The sequence below is a fragment of the Cupressus sempervirens genome, chromosome 8, assembly GCF_028749045.1.
Source record: "Cupressus sempervirens isolate cs-2001-9-10 chromosome 8, ASM2874904v1, whole genome shotgun sequence".
Taxonomy (NCBI): domain Eukaryota; kingdom Viridiplantae; phylum Streptophyta; class Pinopsida; order Cupressales; family Cupressaceae; genus Cupressus; species Cupressus sempervirens.
The window spans coordinates 306,065,169-306,078,273 of record NC_143125.1 but is presented as its reverse complement, the minus strand read 5'-3'; the positions used below and the strand labels follow the sequence as shown (position 1 = coordinate 306,078,273).

Below are 13,105 nucleotides of genomic sequence, written 5' to 3'. Positions count from 1 at the left end.
ATATGATGACAGGGTTGTGCAAGTGTGTTTGACTAGCCTTTCTTGGCTTCCACCACATGTAGGGCTCCTACCCTTGTTCATGTTCGACATCTCTGATTCTCCAAAGAAATATAGGCTGCCAAAAAAATCAACTTGTTGAAAAAGTGACAGTTGACTATTGCATATATTTATCCAAATAGGATTCATTGGCTGTACGACCTACACTATAAAATATAGGTGTCCTAGGTCTCCCTGGTTATTGGATGACTCAGTAGTCACTAGTCCTAGTTGATAACTGACCACTAATAGTCTAATTTGTACCTACTAAATAAGAACGAACTAAAATTGTAGAGTCTAGATAGATAGGGGTCTGAGTTACTCACCTTTGCCTAAATTGCAGTTGTCGCCTTGCCAATGCTCTCGACTGTTTGAGAAATTGAGACTTCGCTCTCGATTGGAATGGAGATAACCTCCTGATCTATGAAAGTATTTATACCAATCCTTTTTGGCGAATTCCACGAGAATATCATAGCGTATACAAAATATTCGGTGAAGCCCACATAATAAAAACACGTCTTATCTAATTTCCAAGGTGATTATGGTCCATCCAATACATGGTCATGCATAATGTAGTTGGCGAAATTGAATTATTGTGTGACACGCATCCACATATTTGTGGGGCGAATGTCATCCATCCTAAATTTTTTTTTTTTAAAACCATGAGCGAATTGATGTTGTCCAAAAAATTCCCTTTGGAAATCATAGGCGAATCTGTTTAATTTGTCGTGTGCAAAAAATATTTTTGATTGGCTATATTGTGTGAAAAGGAGAGACGATGGGCTTGGGGGTGTGACCTATTTTTGGTAAAGTTGGGGTGACACGTATCACGTGGAAAAAATTCACCAGACCAATGTTGGTCAATGAGCAAAATGTGCCAATTGGCGAATATTTGCCGTTAAAGTAAATGCAATTCCTAACTTGGCTCACTACAACTTCACGCCTTTAATACCTTTCCCCGACAACGATGCCAAAAATGTAGGGACAAACTGCGATTTTAATATTAATAATAACTTATAAAATTCACGAGCTATTTCATCTTGTATTTAATATCAATCTGGGTCGTAGACTAATGAAAGGTATAGTGGTTGTCTGCTCAAGGGATTTTAACATGCTAAAAATTCATACTAAATAAATGAATTGGGAATATCTAAAAATAATATTTCTTTTCAATGTAACATGAAAGACAGTTATAACTACATATGCATGGATATCATTTTCCTTTCCATTTATACATAAGCAAGTAAAGAATTCACTGAACTAATCGCTTTAATCCAAATAAAGAGAAACTAACCATTTCATCTAACTATGATACTTAACCGAAAATGTAGAGCATAAATATAAAGTAAAGTACCCAAATTTTAGATGTTTGCATAAAGACTTTGACCTTGAGTTGTGCAAGCATTGGCTACCGAAGAGAGGAGAAGCAGTGCCATTGGGCTTAACCTTCCAACCATAGGCCCTTAAGTATACCCACAATCTCTACCGAGAAAGGCCCCCCTTACCCTAGGAATTAGGCTTGGGGCACCACTGTCTAGCCATTGAGCATCTTGGTGTTAGAGCATCGGCTAAACAACCAGCTAGGCTTAGGATACCTTCAATATACCTATCTGCTAACTGTTAGCACCATGACCTCTAGTGATCACAACAACAAGCATGCCATAACCTACCTTGGCCAAGGATTTGTGAGGGCACTATGCCCGATCACCCACTGCTCAACTTTACAACAAGACTACACTAAGGACTATCATGAGATGACACGTGTTTTAAACAAATCATAATTACTTGCTTGAGTTATTGATGGTTCTTTTCTTTTATCATGTAGGAATAAACCATAGTTCAATGATTGGCAATCTACACCCTTCATCTTGACCATGCTGGTCTTCCTGGATGATTCATTGGGTGGATGTATGAACATTTGTAATCACAGCCAATGTTTTTGCCGAATTGGCCTTGGCATTTATAAAAGAAGTCTGAATATTAAAACATTTATATGCATAGACAATACATTTGCCATTTTGGTGTTGATATAATAAAAGATAACTAAATGCTAAATCATTTATTTGCACAGACAATACATTTGCCTTTCTGGCGTTGATGTAATAAAAGATAGTTGAATGTTAATGCATTTCATGCACAACCAATGCATCTGCCATTTTGGCACTGGCATTATAAAAAGGTAATTGAATTTAAAATAAATACTATTCTTGATTCACAAGGTGCTATTTCTTATCTTAGGAAATATATATTCAAATATCCTTGTACAAGTTGCACTCCAACTTTCATGATCTTGGAGAGAGAATTTCATAAATGAGAAAATGCCATAGTTCTAAATTATTTTTACGATGTGTGCATAAGGAGAGAACATCAGTTCATATCATGGTCAATTCTAATCAACATTTGATAAGTGGCTTCAGTTATGCCTCGTTATATCTTTTGAAATATAGACATAAGCTACAGTGATCATATCATGACCTAGATGGTGGTCGTTCTTGCACGGTTTGAACAATTTGATTGATACTCGGGTTACCCAAATGTCGAAGGCTATGGAAGGAAGGATGCACGATCAGCTACTACCGCTCTGATTAGGCACTGCAATATTGATTAAGCTGAATTGAATCACTTGTAGAAGGTGCGTATAACTTGCAGGGATGATTTTGACGCAAGAATGAGAGCGAAAGAAAGAAATGGTTTTGCACACGGTGGTGTGGTTTCCACCAAATGTTATATCAGAATGAGCTTTCGTATCATAACTTAGCCTTCTCGACTGCATGCTCAGTTACGAGAAAGATTTGCAAAGGCGGCAAGGAGTTACAAGGGACACGACCATTGGTTTAATGTGGCAAATAAAATAAATATTAATGTGGCCACCTAAACAAAATTATATAAGGCCGATGGAAAACATTATAGAAATATAGCTGCTCAAGATGAAAGATAAACTATTGCCAAGGAATAATATTAACCCATGCTATTTACCGTAGTATAATAATATCATACACTGCCTACCTATACTTGTGTATGTGTGTGCGCGCGCACGTGTGCATTCATGCGATATTTTATCAACGTATTTAACGTGTGCGTGTGTGTGCATGCATGCGATATTTTATCAACGTATTTAACGCATACGTCTTATATGCATGACATTTTCACAATGTATTTAACACATACATCTTATATCATGTGGACGTATACATACGTCTAATTCATACACACATTCATACATACATACATACATATAAGCATACGTAGATAATACGATATTAGTGTACTCAGGCATGACAATATCACATGAAGCTCTGAAATCATCAAATTCATAAGGTAACATATTTTAATTAAATTTTCAGTGATCTTTAATAATGCATATTTATTGACCGAGTAGCTCATGGTAGTCCCTAGTATATCTAGTATATTGTTTCTTGCCTAGCTGTTTTACCCCTTAGCTTTAGTGGTTAGAATTCATACATGTTGACTCGTAGGTAAGTGGTGTCGCTTGCCCAATTCCTTTCTTGGCATTTTTCCCCCCCTTCGACGTGCTCCTGGAAGAAGAAATTCTTCTCGATAATATCATATTCCTTAAACAATCATAATTATTATAACAAATTATTGATCATAAAACATCATAACGACTAATTACCATTTCACTTCTGATGAATGAATAACCATCTTTCCAATATTTCTAAATAACAATATAATAACATTATAATGAATAACTAACATGTCATCTTCACATGAAATCCTAACAATTAACCATCTTACCATTTCACGTGATCATAAGTAATTTTAATAGTCGACTGACTTCACGAAAACTCAACGGCTATATAATCAATTTAAAATTAGGCAAAAATTGGGATGTAATAGTGATGAAGATAGCATGCCAAGTGAGGATAAATGCAGCTAGAATACACATAAATAAACTTACAACAAACCAAAACAAAACTGACAACATGAAGTGTCACTTCTTGGCGACATGAGCTAAATTCACTACTCTTAGAAATAAACTGACTATTCTAAAAAACTAGAAAGCATGAAAATTTAATCCAGAATATAATATTGCAAGAAATAAATAATAAACCACACAAATCTGAATTCACAATTAAATCTAAAATAAATACATGAATAAACGATAATTATTCACGATTGCATAAATTAAAATTAATAAACTATTACAATAATTATTTATGAAAACAAATTAAAATAGGTACAGACAAGAATAAAAACACACACTAAATCTAAAGCAAATATGAATCAATGATAACTATTCACAATAAAATAAAATAAAATATATAAACTAATATAATAATTCTATTTTTAAAATCAAATCAAAATAAAAAATAAAAACACACATATAATCTAAAACAAACCACCAGCCATACTGAGAAGTGGATCTTGCCTCCTCAGTATGCTTGGTGATGGAGCACAAATTACTTTCTACTCTGCTGTGATCAGAATAATGACGTTTTATTCATCCATAAATAATATAAAGTTTATGCATAATTCTGCTACGGGAAAATCTGCGTACAAAAGCTTAACTTTTAATTTGATATATCTCCCCGACATTAAAGTGTTGTATATATACAATCTCAAGCAATAAAAAATATTGTCAATAATAGACAATTTGTTGAGATATGCAACCAACAAATACATGCAGCCACAAATCACATATTAAAAACAAGCTTTGTTATACCTTCCAATGAGAAAGTATTTTTGTTTATCTTTATATGGCTGACTATATATTAAAAATGTATACGTTATAACAGCAGTCAAAATAGGTAATGTCCTACTGCCAATTCTTCTCCTTATGCGGCAGATCTCCATAAATCTGAAACAACCCATTATAATATCAAATTGAAATAGGCATATTTCAAATAACTATGAAATGAGACATGAATTTCTTTGCTTGTAGCTGGCAATATAAGATCTGAAGGTAGAAATAAGATTACGAGTCAATGATTATCACATATATAGCTGTTTTCATACAAATCAACTTGTGCCCAAGCTGCAGCAGGAAGTTCCTATAAAATAGGCGATACGAAGTTTTTGTAAAATAGGTGACAGGCAGTTCCTGTAAAATATGCGACAGGAAGATCTGTATCCACAAACAAGTATTTTGGAAGATAGATGTTCCACAACATAGAATAATAATTCTAATTAGTAAAAACAATCATAGTTAATTTCCATATTTTTATCTCAAAACCATATTAAATACTACTTACCGATATTTAATCATATGCAACATAAAATAGTAAAATAGAATTAAATAGAATGGAGATATAATATGGAAGTGAATATGATGGTACATGAAATGGATTAAATGATGGTATAAAATTAGACATAATTGGCTCTTATCACGTTTCCCTGTGATCTATTTTAATTGCAGTACTCTACAATGAATGATTAGAAATAAATTATGAGCTGGCTTTGAAAATTGTCATTAAGGATGTTTCATTGTTTTATGGTTGGTGAGATGTGCAAAACCAGACTGATGCCGAGTAAGGGCCACATAGGCAAAATCATATGTATCATTTTCTCAAATGCTAAACATTTCTGGTGGTCATTCTAATCAAATGTTATTGCATTACAACAGCATCACCTGCTAATGATTGGATCATACAATTTTATTTAGAGATCCAGCTATAGTGCAAATATTATAATTATTTTGCACGAGAGACATTACACCACTCCAATGAATTTGAACACTGGATATAGTTCATTACTGCAAGTGAGCAATAAAGGACACCACAATGGTTGATTGCTTTATTCAAAGAAATTGTTTATGTTGCAGGATAGAGACAATTTCACAGACTAGCATGAATTCACACACACACACACGCACACGCGCAGACACAGACGCAGACGCAGATGCATGCAGACACACATGCGCACAGATATACATAATAAAATAGTAGTGCATTCATGTTTCATAAACAATGTTATTGTGCACTTTCCACCCACAAAGTTCTTCCAGGGCCAGAAAGTTTTATGTCGGGACCGCTCATGCCTCATTCAGACCCTTCACAAATGATTATAAATCCTCTTCTGAAGGTGAAGAATGAGTTTACATGTCCCTGAGGAGGTGACACTTGACCCCTGCACCCGACAAACTTTTCTGCTTCTGTGCAACTAGACATAACAACTGGGAGCGTTTATTAGACCGCTGCTTTTCTTTTGCAATAAAATTGGCATGTTCACAATTTTAGCTTTACCTGTAACTGATTTTCAATTACATCTCTTTGCTGGTGTATAAATAAAAAAATGGTGTGTCTTATGCCTTAGTCAGCAATTAGCTATGCTCCGGAGGCTTCATCCAGGGTTCACAATCAATCAGGAACACAATCAGGGCATTGAGTAGGAACAAAGAGCAATTGGGGGATCCAGGTGTTCTGGAAACACCTGGAGCCTTTGAATTCTTTGTCTATCCACTTAACTTCCTTTTACCTTTTCACTGAATGCATTCTATTTTCCTCTGATCCTAGCCTAATTCGCTCAAGACGAAACTTAGTCAGCTTTCTCAGTCACCTCCACCTCCTTGTCGATCCCATTGAGATGGGAACCATGATCTGTTCCTACTTATGAAAGGCTCCTATCCAAATAGAAACTAAGTTTACCTTCTAAAATGTTTGGGCATTTCTTTTGCTTCACTTTGTTGGGGATTTCACCCTAAACAGAATTAGCAATCTGTCACAGCAGTTAAGGTTTCCAACCTCATCAAGAACCTCCACCAATTCTGCCATGTTGGGAGTTCTGACACTATTAGGGACAATGGCGTTCAAGCTCCTTGTTTTTTAAAAAAAAACTGCCAGTGCCTATGGTGTTACCAAGAACCTCTCTGGGTTAAGAAAACTTTAAGACCTTTGGAAGCCTTCAATAGAATTTAGTCGAAATAATTGACGAGGCTTTAACTAGGAATGGGAATCATTGGATGTTCCTGGAACACTTGGAAACTCCGACTTCTAGTAACTTCTTTGATTTTTGCTCAGTTTCTTTCAAATTTCAAAAATATTGTTTAATAAATGAATCTTGGAAACCTTCACACTTAAACAAATTTTTGGCTTTTCAACCTGAACACTTGACTCAGGGAAATGTTTAACAGGCAAAGGGGATGAGTTGGATATTGGGATTTAGGAAGAATACATACCACATGCCAAGGTGGTATCTGGGAAAGAGTAGCATCAAAATCCTAAAGAACTGAAGACTTCAGTGTTTTTACAAAGCCTCTGGCGTGGTTTGGAGATCAGAAGGATGTAGTGGACTGGGAGCATGCCAAACATGGATGAAGGGAAAGGAAACCATGAGAACCTAAAAGATTGATGCCATTGACACTTAGCCACTTTTTGAAGGGATCAGGCAGTGTTTCAGGGCTGCTAAGAAAAAGGCACAAGGAACACTGAAAGCAGAATGACCTCAAATACTCTATACTTAGCTGGATTTTAATGCTTCAACTTGAACTTTTGACCGGGACATGAACATGGTAGCATAAAAAATTGTAAGGTTCAACACTTTTCATCATTCTTAATGAATTGATTTTGTTGGATTTGATTCCTATATCCTTTATTGAAAATGGTTTTCATTTTCAGCCAGAAATTCAAGGCAATCGAGTGTTTGGAAGATTGTAGATCTAGGTAGATGGGATTGTTCATGAAGGCAAGAGACAAAGGATGGTATTCAGAGTTGTGATTTTCAAGACTCTGTGCAAATACGATTGTGTTTAAAAGTCGTGGATTTCAATGAGGATGAACAAGAGGATGATTAGTTTCAAGCAGGGTGCTCATTGAGTGATCAAACTATCAAAATCTTGAGGGTTTATCAAACTTCATCAACAATGGAAGTGTCAAGATTTTTTCAAAGATTCATTAGACAGACAGTAGACTTCAGCATAAAGGATGGTATCATTAGAATTAGAACCATCTAGTCACCTTCTAGAAAAATCTATTTTTAGACGACACTAAAAACAGCTTGTCATCTTTCTTTGAAGAGGATCATCTTTTGAGTTTGCTATTTGTAGTTTCTTGCCACTTTTAGTGCTTTCTATTTACATCTTCAAGTTTTCTATTTTTAGATTTTCTATCTCATCGTGCAAGAGATGTGAACATTAAGGAAGAATTTGTAATAATTATGATCATTAGTTGAATTCACAGTTGCATGTAATATTAGAATTAGCAAGCACGATAATTTGTAATTAAGTTTGCACATATTGCAAGCAGTCATAGCTCAAGTTTAGCTATTTTTTCATGCAACAGCTTTGTAGATAGTGTGAATTAGTATCATTTGCTCTTAGATTGATAACAGTGATTCTTATGTTCGCATATTGCCGAAGTTGCTATTTGATTGAGTATTTTAGTTAGAGTTCAAAAATAAATAAATTTGTTTATTCAATGAAATTAATTACATCAATCTTTCTTATGACTGTTATTGAGATGTCTTGTTATGTGTGTTAGAGGGGTGGTAAATTGTTCTAGTGAATTTGCAAGCTTTTTATTGCAGGTTAGCTTGAAGGTGTATATTGTTGTTTTGTACCAACTCCTACATAAAACTTGTAATTTTGTTCATGTTTATGTATTTTAGTTGAATAGCAGGTGTCGAATTTTAGGATTTAATAAAAAAAAACATAAAATCCCTTACCTTGTGTTGATAGAACTCAACATTTTACCCTAGGCAAATCTCAAAAGTTGCACCATTAAATTTGATTTAACTTGAACATGAAATTGCCCAAAAACATATAAATTGGAAGTACATATTGTTCATAGTAATTTAATTTTTATTCTATATGGAGCTTCACTTTTTAATTTCAAGAATAGTTCTATAGCACACTTGTCTTGGTTTGTTTTTCTCTGAGAGGTGCAATTGAAAATGCAGCATGCTAATAAATTATGGTGACTCCAATCAGGATTGACATAAGACTACCATCTTTTATCTGTCACAAATTCGCATTTTTGCACAAATGTTTCAAAGTAAACAAATATTTTTTTGGTTTTAGAAGAAAAATTCTTACACTCAATGGTTGATTAGAAGGGTGACCACATCAGCAACAATTGTCCAACTGTACTAATGCCTTTGGGGTAATCGGAGTGGCCCATGGGCATTGACGGGAAATCGCGAGCTTTGTTGTGGGTCAAGGAAGAATTACCTAAGTTCTGTGGTGATGAAAATTCGTATCTTGATGAGCATATTTCAGCCTTCACCATTGTATGTGGAATTCTTAGTGTAGCACATGAAGATGTTTAATTAGCTTATTCATGGAAAGCTTACTAGTTGTAGCATCTGATTAGTTTGACAACCTTCGTATTGGTTTAGTCATGAGTTTGGAGTCAATGAACAAGAATTTTCTTGCAATATAATGCTGGCTGATGAAAGTCATATCTTGTTTGTGCAACTCTGAAAGCCCAAGAAAAATGAAGGCGACTGAACGAGAGAGTTTGTTATTGGATTCAATCATTTTGCAACCCTCAGCAAGAAAATGCTACAGTATTGCAGAATGCTCAAGAATATACTATTGAGGTGGAGAATCATACAATCACTTTGCAAGAGGTGCAAAAGAGAAAATTAGGTCTCTAGTTCCTTTAAATGTCTCACCACTTAAGCAATATCCGTCTTCTCTAGGTATAAAATACTCATTTATCAATTGTGTTAATGATCTTTCTCATGTGCCTACTTCACTAACAAGGCAGGTATCAAATATTATTCTTTTAATACATGCGTATTACATGTTTTATGAAACTAATCAACATTGGAGGAAATTGGCTAGAGATGCAAAGATTCACATAGATATTGATAGTTTTAAATGAAATTTGAGGATTTATGGATAGTTATGAATGTGCTTAGATGAGTTCGATGGCGGCTTTTTGATGCAGGCAAGGGATGAATAACTAGGGCCAAAGGCACACCCAGCTATTCAAACCACCCTGCAAGAGTTAACACAATGGAAGCAAACACGAAGAACAGAGCCAAGGAAAGAGAGAACAAGGATATATTTATTGATTCATCAAATATTCAGCATACATGCCCAGCTGTAAGGCCTTCTGGGTTACGGCCAATTACAAATGTACAACTTCCAGATCTCCAAATCAGCTTTTTAAATCCACATATCTCTTTTCTTTTGAACTCTTACTCAAAAATCTACCCTAACCCTAAACCTAAACACCCTACTTATACTTGCCAAAATGGCTTACGGATAATTCTAGAACATAGAGAAACCACAAGTCGGCCCTCATCAAATATAATTAACTATACCAAAATTAAATGTGAGCAAAGTTGGCCCAATTGGAACCAGGCAGAATGAACTAATGTGCAGGATTACAAAGAAACCCAGGATGCTCCTGCATCACTTTGTGGTGTCATATGCCAAAAATAAATCAGATGAGGTAAGAAGTGTTTCTTAAAATCGTAGATTGAATGATAACATGTGTTTGAGAGTATCCACTAGAATTGGAAATCTTGCTCACTTTGTAAATGTTCTTTGAGGCTGAAGGAGGTTTACTGATGGAACTTGATGTTGCAAAAGCATTGCATATTTTCTTTGAGAATTAACTATAAGAGGGGGATTGCATAAGAGAAGACAAGTCTAGTAGCTTCTAATCTTATTTTGAACAGTTGTTTGAGGGCCTGCAAACGTTATCAATCAAAGGAGTTTTGAACTTCAAGATCAACACTTCATATAAGTAGTACTGATGAAAAATATTAGTCAATTTTTGATGAAGAAACAAAAAATCTTACTCTAGAAATTTATTCTTTTCTTCCAAATCTTATTCCACCCTTAGTATATTCAGATGTGTTACTGTATTTTGGGTGGCTGCTTCTTTATGTTTGGCAAAGTTGAGGATGGTTTTGATAAGAAATTTTGTTTTCAAGAGGGTTTTCTGTTTTTCATAATTTTAATGGTTGTTCCCTGTTAGATAAGACTGAAGAAATAGTTCTCGAACATAGTGCAGCTTTGGAAGTATTTGCCACATTAGCAATGCATATGGATAATTCATCACCAAATCTTGACACCTAGACAGAGAATCTTCAGTTGAGGACAAAGTTAATTTTCTAATTTTTGACATGACATCATGTATCACAATGAAGAAAGAGGTAAATGGCAGTGAGGACTAATGCATCTTAAAAAGTTAAAAACATTGTGCAGGGTCAGCAATAGTAATTACTAAGGGACTTCTCATATGAAACAAACAGTGTTTGAGAAAACTCTTAAACATTTTACTTCAGGCTATAAGGTTTGTACCTCAGCACAGTGTGATGTTAAACAGATAGATCCTCTCCTCGGTAGCATGAGCCTTGAGTCAAATTGAGGAGAAAATGGTCTGTGTGTGTGACACTAATTAATTTGTAATAATGCATGCTTCCCACAAAGTAAACATCCTTCATAGGACACATCATAATCAGATGTCTTTTGGCACCCCTATGTTTGACTTGCCCCCACCTCCACCTTCTTTCTAAGGTATCGCAGCCAAGCCACATCCATAGCTCTCACAATTATTGAAACCAGCTGTTGGATTATGATTGTATTTATTTGCCTTGGATATTGCAAGTGAGTGTATTTTCCTTTTTTGTTGTGCACTTTTTTATGGGAGAAATAAACAGTGTACGTTTGATCTCTCTGTCCACATCATTCCATGCTCTGCCTGTTATAAGCAAATGAAGAAGCCTTGTTGATTATTTGTATTTTTGTTAATTTATTAGCTGTAATATATATATTTATTCTTGAAATCTCATCTGATCTGTTTTTGGCGAGCAGACAAACTGTATGATTGGAATTGTGCACAAGTTTAAAGAACTTTCCAAGTATAATCTGCGACAATTAACTGGCTTCAAACCATATTGACATGCTATCTCTGAGAGTTGAGCTGGTTTGAGAGCAATTGTTGCCACTTTGCTTTTTATCATCAGATGATGTAATCTTGCTGAGTTCAGGTCTTGTTAATAGCTAAAAGGCATACGCATGGGAAATATGCATGTTGTTTCTCATTGTGACTCATTGCCAGATTTCCTTGCCATTTGCTTTCAAATCAACATATTAAAAGGAGTTTTGGCGGTGTACCAGACCGCCCTAGTTCTAATGACATGTTTTACCTCCACTGCGGCAGGAATTCAGATAAATTGTTTTTGTTGCATGATCTGACCCAATATATTTATAGGCATATAACATGTGGGGTACCTCACATGCGCAGTCACTGTTGAGTGGTTTCAGGAGGATATGGCTGCTGGTTTACTGCAACATTTTTGTTTGAGTATATTAAATTTGTTTTACTCTTTTATTAATATCAAATAGACTACTGTTTCAAGAGATTTTATCTGTTAAAATATTTAAAAATCTTGGAATGATGCAAAGTAATTGTGTGACAATATTTCTTTATTATCTCTTGTAGTTTTTAATTTTCTCTTGCCATAGAATTCCTTTAGAGATTGTTTCTAAGTGAATATTCTTTTGTTTAGTTGAATCATATGACAGCTGTCTAGTTCGTTAATACTTGAAATGTAATATAAACAAATGCAGAAAATAATTTTTCATTTCTGGAACCAAACCAGAAAGCACAATAATTTATTGAATGCTGAAAACAGAAAAAATTAACACACTTGACTAATATATATTTCAATCATTTACCAGAAGGATTGGGATTTTGATTTAGGGTTGCCAATATGTTGTCATTTTTGAGCTGTTGGTTTCCATATTTTTATCTCAAAAGTAAATGTTTTTTGATACCATTGTGTTTGTGATGGTTTGCTATAGGTATTGGGGACAATTGTCAGTCCTTTTAAACTCCTTTTTAGTTCAATTTTTAGCTTGTTCACCAATAGGCTATATTTGTGATGTTTGACCCAAAAAGTTGCATGATGCCAAGATATTGTCTTATGCAGTGCTCAAAATGTCTAGCACTTTGAAATAATTGGAGGCAGTATCTTTTCTGCACCAGTGCATATAATGATGAGTACCTGCCGTAGTCAATGGCAAGTGGGGCTGCTTGCAATTCTTATATGGTACAAATTTTGATTGTCATATATATATTGCTAAAACTGTCATAACAATTTGGTAACTTCTTATGATAAACAAACTTTTTCTCTTTCCATACGCATCTTA

At 34.8% G+C, this 13,105-nt stretch overlaps 1 protein-coding gene across 5 annotated transcripts in view; it reads left to right on the top strand.

Annotated features, from left to right (window-relative positions):
• Positions 1–12,313, top strand: part of LOC149542624 (THUMP domain-containing protein) — a 153,965-nt gene extending 141,652 nt beyond the window's left edge. For 2 of the 5 annotated variants that reach the window (XR_016355486.1, XR_016355489.1), the window contains 2 exons: positions 9,885–10,394; positions 11,765–12,313. Coding sequence is in view for 1 of the 5 variants with exons in the window: in XM_089797510.1 (XP_089653636.1) it covers positions 11,765–11,851 (87 nt within the window). In the remaining 4 variants the exon portion in view is untranslated. Of the gene's footprint in view, positions 1–7,126; positions 7,520–7,610; positions 8,357–9,884; positions 10,395–11,764 lie in introns of those variants that run through there. The other 3 variants (XR_016355487.1, XM_089797510.1, XR_016355488.1) reach the window with 2 other exon arrangements.
• The last annotated feature ends 792 nt before the right edge of the window (positions 12,314–13,105 follow it).